Consider the following 9,288-nt stretch of genomic DNA (forward strand, 5'->3'; position numbering starts at 1 on the left):
AGATGTATGTATTGTTGGAAAGGAATTTGCACGTGGAGGGATACATAGGATAAAACAGCATCTTGTGGGTATAAAAGGGGATATAATAGGCTGTAAAAAGGTTTCAGAAGATGTTCACTTTTAGGTGGGAGAAAATTAAAGAGAAGAAATGTAAAAAACAAGATGCATATGAAAAGGACAATACTTATGGTTCTAGTGTCACACCATTTGAAAGGGATGCTCCAAATTTGCAAAAAGTTCCTCCTACATAGACTCAAACTCCTACTCCAACTTCTTCTCAACAAAATATTCAAACTTCTGCCTCAAGACCATCTCAAACTGTGAAAAGAAAAGCATCTGCACATATAGACAAATTATTTACTTCAAGGATAACTCCAGGTGCACAACCAGGAATTAGAAACTCATTTGCAGGTAAAGAAGCTGTGCATAGAGCAGACTTAGCTATGGTTAGGTGGCTCTATGATTGTTATATTCCAATTAATGTTATTAATTTTCCTTACTTCTAACCTATGATAGATCTTATTGCAGCTATTTACTTAGTTATAAAGGGCCATCTTATCATGCTTTTAGAACCAAATTATTGCAAGATATGAAAAAAGAGGTTAATTGTTTGGGCATAATCTAGTTGCACAATAAAAGCCAATGGTTGGCAAGATCAAAGAAATAAGCAATTGATAAATTTTCTTGTTTATTACCCTAGAAGAATTGTGTTCATCAAGTCTATTGATGCCTTAGATATTGTGAAGGATACCCAAACTCTTTGCAACTTATTCTTGGAAATGTTTGCATTTGTTGGTGTGGATAATGTGGTTCATTTGGTGATTAATAATGCAGCTAATTATCAAGTTGCTAGGAGTTTATTAACTAACAAGTATCCTTTTATATATTGGTTTCTATGTGCTGCCCATTGCTAAAATTTAATTTTAGTAGACATTGGCAAAATGACTACTGTTACTAGTTTGGCATCAAGCATGTCAAAGTTTTCAAAATTCATTTATAATCATGCATTTTTGCTTGCTTGGCTAAGGTAAAAAGAAGGCTAGAAAGAAGTCATCTGCCCAATACCAACACAGTTTGCTATTACATTTATTGCATTAAAAAGTCTTCTTGATCACAAGCATGATTTATAAGCCATGCTAACTAGCAAGGCATTTTTATATTCTAGATACTATAAAGATCAAAAGGCTAAAGATGTAACAATGATTATATTAGATAACAAATTATGGAATGATTGTAAGATTATTGTTGAAGTTGTAAAACTGCTTGTGCAATTATTGAGCATAATTGATTCTAATGATAGGCTTTCACTTCGATATATCTATGAGGGTATGTATAGGGCAAAGACAACTATCAAGAGTACTTTCATGAACCAAAAAAAAAAAATTATACATGCCTTATATAAAGGGTTATTAAGAGAAGGTGGGATTCACAATTTTGCCAAGATCTTCATGCAGTAGCTTATGTCTTAAAGCCTACCTTTCTTTATGACTAGGCTAACTTTTCTCAAAAGTTAGATGCTATGAATGGATATCTTACAATTATAAATAAGAAAGTAAATTCTAATAGGACCAAATTCTTATAAGAAGACATCCAAAATAGAAGTGGTAGCTTTAATCATCCTTTAGCCCTTGAATCTATAAAATCAATGCAATCTAGTAAAGTTTTTAATATTTGATGATGTTTGATGAATCATAATTCATAATTCTTGGGCTTTAAGCCTATGACTTAATCATTTGATAATGTTCTATTTTTTGATATGATAGATGAATGGTGGCGATGTTTTGGAGGCAGTTGTTCAAATGTCAAAAAGTTGGCTAGTCAATTGTTAAGCCAAACTACATCTTCATTAGGTTGTGAATGGAATTGGAGTATCTGTGAAATAATACATTCTAAGAAAATGAATAGGTTGGAGCACAAAAAGCTGAATGATGTTGTCTTTGTTCATTAGCTTTACACTTTACTTGAATTTATATTTATCAAACAATTAATAAAATGAATGCTATGCTATGTTATTGTTATGTGTTTTTTAGAATTATTAACAAGTACAAAACTTTTGACCCTATTGATTATAAAGTATTGAGAAGACTAAATATTGGATAATGGAAGAAGTTGATTCTCCTCCAACTTCAACACTTTGTGTTGACGAGATTGAAGAAAACATCATTTATGATGATATGACACTACTTACGCCAAAAATTTTCATCAATAAAGAAGGTTAGATGTTTTCAATTTCAACCTTGTTATTTTTTTTAATTTATATTATAGTGTTACTAATTTCAATGCTATGATTGTAGCAAACTATTTTATAAAGATACTTGTGAAGAAAAAGGCAATAAGGTTCTAGGTGAGGATGGATGCTTTGAAATTGGAGCTAGAATATGTATTGAGTTAGATTATTTTCTCAAGAAAATATAGATAGTCATAGTGTCGAAATTGCTGACACAGATGCCTTTTTAAAAACTCATGCTTGGCTTAATCACGATGCTCCAATATTTGAGAGTCATCAAATCATTCTTCTTAGTGCATTGTATGGATTATGTAGTGTTAGATTGTTAAGTTGTTATTACTTTCAATGATTTCATTTTGTTAAAATATATATAGTGACTTTGCTAATTTTGCTATAAATTGTACTAATATTTATGGTATTATATACGTATATACTATATATCACTATTTTAAATCTAATTATTATGTTATTGATCCAACCGAATGGTCTAACTATTCCAATTGTTGGAATCATGACCCCATGATCTTTTCGACTCAACTTTCATTTCGGCTTTTAATTCAGTCAAAGAAGGTTATTATTAAGGGTGAATTTCAGTTAAGGATCGCAGAAGACAATTTATATCAATCAATGACCAAAACTTTCTGAAATTTCATTGCAGGACTAAGGGACCAAATTGAAATTAAAATTTAGAGTGAGATTACAACAATACCCCTCTTTTTTTATTTTATTAAAAAATAAATATTAACCGGAGACACTATTCCGGCCACCGGAGGTCGGAGGACTGGCTACCTGCGCTCAAGTGGCCGCCGCTGGGAGTCTGGCCACCGGTGACCGGAATAGTAGCTCCGGGCGACCTCCGGTGGCTAGAATTTTTTTTTTTGTTTAAAACAAGGTGACCAAGGGAGGGTTTGAACCCATGATCCCTTGACACACCAAAAAGTTTGCAACCACCAAGTCAAGCAACCCATTCAAACATAAGATGCAAATAAAAATACATATGACAAAACAAACGCAACTGTTTGAGTGTAAGTGAACAAGTGAAATTAGACGATTTACAAGTGGAATTCAACAATTTACAACAAAAATTAGGTAATCTACAAATAACATAATAGAAGTCATAATCCCAAATACAAGTGTTTAAGTGCAAATGAGCAAGTGAAATTTCAAGATTTACAACCAAAGTTTATGGATTTACAACCCAAATTTAGCAAACACAAGAGAATGCACAACCCAAAATGTAAGTGTTTGACTATAAGTGAACAAGTGAAATTCGACGATTTACAAGTGGAATTCAGCAATTTACAACAAAAATTAGGCAATTTACAAATAACATAATTGGAGTCATAACCCCAAATGCAAGTGCTTAAATGTAAATGAGCAAGTGAAATTTGAAGATTTACCACAAAAGTTTATGGATTTACAACCCAAATTTGGCAAACACAGGAGAATTCACAACCCAAAATGTAAGTGTTTGACTGTAAGTGAACAAGTGAAATTCGACGATTTATAAGTGGAATTCAGCAATTTACAACAAAAATTAGGCAATTTACAAATAACATAATCGAAGTCATAACCCCAAATGCAAGTGTTTAAATGCAAATGAGCAAGTGAAATTTGAAAATTTACAACAAAAGTTTATGGATTTGCAAGTGAAATTCGACAATTTACAACAAAAATTAGGAAATTTACAAATAACATAATGGAACTCTCAATCCTAAATACAAGTGTTTAAGTCTAAATGAGCAAATGAAATTTGAAAATTTACAAGAAAAGTTTATAGATTTGCAAGAGAATTTCACTTGCTCATTTGTACTTAAACACTTGCATTTGAGGTTATGACTTCGATTATATTATTTGTAAATTGCCTAATTTTGGTTGTAAATTGTTGAATTCCACTTGTAAATCGTCGAATTTCATTTGTTCACTTACACTCAAACAGTTACATTTTGGGTTGTGAATTCTCTTGTGTTTGCCAAATTTGGGTTGTAAATCCATTTTGGTTGTAAATCTTGAAATTTCACTTGCTCATTTGCACTTAAACACTTGCATTTGGGATTATGACTTCTATTATGTTATTTGTAGATTACCTAATTTTTTTTTGTAAATTGCTGAATTCCATTTGTAAATCGTCTAATTTCACTTGTTCACTTACACTCAAACAGTTACGTTTGTTTTGTCATATGTATTTTTATTTGCATTTTATGTTTGAATGGGTTGCTTGGCTTGGTGGTTGCAAACTTTTTAGTATGCCAAGGGGTCATGGGTTCAAACCCTCCCTTGGCCACCTTGTTTTAAACAAAAAAATTCCGGCCACCAGAGGTCGGCCGGAAGCTACTGTTCCGGCCACCAGTGGCCGGACTCCCGGCGGCGGCCACCTGAGCGCCAGTGGCTGGAGCACTGTCTCCAGTTAATATTTATTTTTCAATAAAATAAAAAGGGAGGGGTATTATTGTAATCTCACTCTAAATTATAATTTCAATTTGGTGCCTTGGTCCTGGAGTGAAATTTCAGAAAGTTTTGGTCCTTGATTGATATAAATTATCTTCTGCGGTCCTTAACTGAAATTCTCCCTATTATTAATTGTCAACGTTATTTACTACTCCTTCAGTCCTTAATATAAAAAACATTTAACTAATTTGATTAGATTAAGGATATTAGGTAAGTTAGTAATTATAAGAAATGTAACATGTTTTTCCTAAAACACCATTATCATCTTTCTTAAAACCTCATCTCCCTCCTTTACTTGATTATGGTTGGAGGAGCATTCATAGGAGTAGTTTAGAGAAAATTGATAAATATAAGAAGTGAGTCTTATATTTAGAACCAAAATCAACTTAATAATTGGGTCCTATATTAAGGATTGAAGGAGTATTAAATTCAGGTATTATTGTTACGAAATTAAATTTTTAAGACTTTTTATGGTAAAAAAAGATGCTCCTCGACATATGTATTTTGGAAACATCTTGGGACCTTATCCTGATAATATTATTTCCTAAACATATACGTGAATTTTAACTAACCATTATTATACATAGTTATTCAACTTTTCATATCATATCTGAAGGTAATTCCCACCCGTTGCACGGTGCTGTACTAGTTCAAACTAAGTAAAAATCGTTCCTACGGGGTTTGGCGCTAGCGCTACCAAGCCCTAATGATTGAAGCGGGCAGAGATTGTGACGGAGCTCCTCTTCCGACGATGGGGGCGGCGGAAAACGACCAGAATGACACCGAGAAACCTGTGAATCCCGAGGGCAGTACCCAGCAGCCACTCTCCAGGAATGCCCAGAAGAAGCTGCTGAAGCAACAGAAGTACGAAGCGAAAAAGGCGGAGAAGAAGGCTCTGTTGAAAGAGCAGAAGAAGAAAGAGGCAGAGAGGAAAAGGAAGGAGTGGGAGGAAAGCCTCGAAAGCGTCACCGAAGAGGAGAAACTGAAGCTAATTGAGTCGCGAAAGAGTATTCGGAAAGAGAGAATGGAGAAGAGGTCGGAGGAGAAAGAGAAGAAGAAAGAAAGGCTAACAAAGGCCAAAGAGTGCGGCCAAAATGTCATAATTGATCTTGATTTTTCTCATCTCATGACTCCTACCGAAATCAACAGCCTTGTCCAGCAGGTCGCTTTTCTTATTAAAAAAAAAAACAAACAAACAAACAAACTTTTTGTCACATTTCATATTTACTTTTCTTATTCATTCCCCTTGATCATTGGATTTGCATTGTGAATTATTCCTGATTTGATTTCATTCATTCGTACATCCATAGAAGTTTCTCTTCATGTGGATTCTCTTAGTTCATTCAAGTTGGATATTTCAATTTCTTTAGTATGCTTTGGGCCTGTGAAATTCTAGCGCTCTTTACTGATGTGTAGGATTATTTTAAGGATTTTCAAATTCTGGTGTTCTGAATTGATCAAGAAGGATTGCTTTGATAGGTCATCAAGAAAATATGGACCAGTGAATCTAGTGCTCAATGATATCCTAATCGAGTTCACTTTGGTTGATAATGCTTTTTTTTTTTTTGGGGGGGGGGGTGGAGATTAAGCGAAGAGAGATCAGCTCATGTCAGAACGGAGGCAACACCGCCATGACAATCTTTTTGCTCTAACTTAGCTAGAGACAAAGGATCTGCATTGTAACTTATTCCTAATTTCATTTGTTAAATCTTCTCATTTCTTAGCTCTGTCGAGTTTTAATTTTTGGAATCCCGTGCTCTTTATTTGTTTTGAGCCTTTGAAATTCGAGTTCCAGGATTACTTTTGTGGGTTTTCAAATGTTGGTGTTCTGAATGGATTATATATGATTGCTCCTGGTAGGATGTCAAGAAAAATAGGCCTGTAAATGCAGTCTTCACTACTATAATGAGTCAGGTCATTTGGGGGGACCATGCATTTCTTATCTAAAGGATGGTGGGTGTGGGTGGGCATGCGTGCCATTTGGATTAGAGTAGTGATTGGGATTGGTGGTATCTGCTGGGAGAAAATGGATTGTGAGGGAGTACTGTGCCTGTGCCCAGCAGTGTGAATTTCATCCTGGAAAGATGAAATTAGGCCTTCCTAATTACTATAAATTAGAGAATTTCGGGGAGGATTATGGTATGGATGAACCTTGGTCAGATATTGCTGGAGAGTAGTAAGGTGCAAGCTTAAGGCAACCTTTGATGGTCCTTTGGAGTAATTTTGTTAATTGGTCGGTGACTGATTACTCTAGTAAAGATAGATATAAGGTTTTGGTATGAAGGGTAAGACAGATCAATTTGATCATTCTAACATCTTCTGTTCAGATGAGGAGTCTGATGTAGAGTGGTAGTCAGAAGAATAAAGGAGAAAGAGACAGAGCGGGAGAGAGAGGATAGAGAGAGAGAAGAGAGGGGCAGAGATAGGCTAGACAGAGATGCATAATTCACATTAGCCATGAGTTCTGAATTTCTCATAGAAGCCCATTTTCTAAATTATTAACTCCTAATGGCTATTAACTATCTAACATTTGTATATTAATTTAAACGTTAAACATCAGAGTCAAAGACAAGGAAAGTGTGCCTGACTATTTGTTAGTCTTGAGAATGTATTTGTTGTTGGTTTGAAGAATAAAACATTGCAGTACTCTTTATTTTGAATTTTTTGAATGAGGGAGTGAACATTTTTACTTTTAGGTTGTGTGTTCTGCATAAAATTACTTCACTCCTGGAAAATCATGGCCCTCAGCAAAATTAATTTGATAATAGGTTTAATTGCAAACAATCATCCTGCCTTATAGTCATCACAGCCTTATTTCCTTCCACATGATATCTTTTCATGATTAGAGTATTATTTTCTTCTTTATTCAGGCTTGGTTTTGGACTTCCTATGCATATTTCCTCCTAGATCATCCAAATTATGTTCAGTTCACTGCCTTTGCCACATCTAACCACCTCTCTGCATCCTTTCCACTACAATGCTGGGAGAACGATCTTAGTCATTGAGTCCTTGCTAACTCTAACATCTGTTTTTAATTGTCATTGAGACTGCAGATTATGTATTGTTATGCAGTGAATGGAAGATGTACTTCTCCTGCTCATCTCTGGCTGACGGGGTGCAATGGAGAAATGGAGAAACAATTAAAAAGGCTTCCAGGTTTTGAGAAGTGGATCATTGACACAGAAAACAAATCCTATATTGAAGCTTTACAAGATCGCAAGGATAATTTGGTGTATCTCACAGCAGATTCAGAAAATGTTCTTGAAGAACTTGATTTAAAGAAGATTTATATCATTGGTGGTTTGGTGGATCGGAATAGGTGGAAAGGGATAACCATGAAGAAAGCAGAAGAGCAAGGAATACAGACAGCTAAACTTCCAATAGGAAATTTCTTGAAGATGTCTAGTTCTCAGGTATCATATGTCTGAAACAACTCTTTCTCTCCATTTTTAGTTTGCAATATTGAATTGGTTGCAACAAAATATGTAAATCAATGGGTGTGTTTTAAGATCTCAGCCTGTGAAGCTCCATACTTACAAAGTTCTTGATTCTACTGGAAGAATATTATTTTTTGTTCATACCTGAGAAGTGATAACACTCCTGATAGGTATAACATGTTCTATTTTCATCTTAATTCTTAACTCTAATAACTCTCGCTTGACCTTTACAGGTTCTCACGGTGAATCAAGTTTTAGAAATACTACTCAAGTTCTTGGAGACAAAGGATTGGAAAACTTCTTTCTTCCAAGTTATCCCTCAAAGGAAAAGATGTCAAGCCGACTTAGAAGACGATGGAGGAGATATGGTACAGGAAGAAAATGAACTGAAAGACGAAGAATTGGCAAGTAAAAGGAAAAATGTTGAAGTCCTCTGATTTTAGTAGAGATTCTGCTTCAAAGTTTTCCCATAAAATCAAGACGCATCAATGTGAGTTTGAAATCAGAGCTTCCATGCCCATCGTCCCCAGTAGATTTGTAGAAGATGCTTCATTCTTGTTTGCATTTACAAGGATTTTGTATACTGACACTGACGCCGACGCTCAAACAATTGGATGCTTCTAAAAGAACTTTAATGTGCTGTTCCTGGGGGGCGCTTTTTTAACCCAAAAAAAAAAATGAATGTGAAAAAATTACATATAGTATCATACAAGTCAGCAACATGCGTCAGACATCGGGGGTGTTTAGTTTGGGCAAAATTTACTTTTAAAAAAATGTTGACACAAATTGAGATAAAATTTTTCTTGTATATTTATTTCATGTATCATAAAATCATTTTAAAATCATGATTTAGTTTCCATCCACTAATAATATAGTTCATAAGACCACATATAAACCTTCCAGACAGCTATGCCCACCCTATGAATAGCAGAAGATTCATTAGCAGCACACGAGCAAGTAATGCGTCCTACAAAAGCTTCTTAGATCCCAGTAAAGAGAAATCAATCAACTTATTTGTTGATCAAGAATCTTATGTCCCTCGTGTCAAATAGCAGGTATGTATCCAAATTAGGTTTGAAAACATGAATCTAACTTTGAGTTGGGAGTCCCACATTGATGGTCCTGATGCTTACAATATTCACAAATTCATTAAAATTATACTTGATCATCATACTG

The 9,288-nt window shown here is 34.6% G+C and overlaps 1 protein-coding gene across 1 annotated transcript; it reads left to right on the forward strand.

Annotated features, from left to right (window-relative positions):
- Window positions 1-5,338: 5,338 nt before the first annotated feature.
- LOC114755670 (tRNA (guanine(9)-N1)-methyltransferase) lies at window positions 5,339-8,775 on the forward strand. The gene is made up of 3 exons (XM_028944538.1): window positions 5,339-5,837; window positions 7,729-8,088; window positions 8,346-8,775. Exons 1-3 carry the CDS (start codon window positions 5,382-5,384, stop codon window positions 8,547-8,549), a joined length of 1,020 nt encoding a protein of 339 aa, XP_028800371.1. The 5' UTR covers window positions 5,339-5,381; the 3' UTR covers window positions 8,550-8,775.
- The last annotated feature ends 513 nt before the right edge of the window (window positions 8,776-9,288 follow it).

This window comes from Neltuma alba, unplaced genomic scaffold (genome assembly GCF_004799145.2).
Source record: "Neltuma alba isolate B1F8T4 unplaced genomic scaffold, ASM479914v2 tig00010317_pilon, whole genome shotgun sequence".
Taxonomy (NCBI): domain Eukaryota; kingdom Viridiplantae; phylum Streptophyta; class Magnoliopsida; order Fabales; family Fabaceae; genus Neltuma; species Neltuma alba.

Coding starts and splice junctions, on each gene's coding strand:
- LOC114755670 (XM_028944538.1), top strand. CDS start 5,382: ATGATTGAAGCGGGCAGAGATTGTGACGGAGCTCCTCTTCCGACGATG. Junction 5,838..7,728: donor TCAACAGCCTTGTCCAGCAG/GTCGCTTTTCTT, acceptor TTGAGACTGCAG/ATTATGTATTGTTATGCAGT. Junction 8,089..8,345: donor TGAAGATGTCTAGTTCTCAG/GTATCATATGTC, acceptor TGACCTTTACAG/GTTCTCACGGTGAATCAAGT.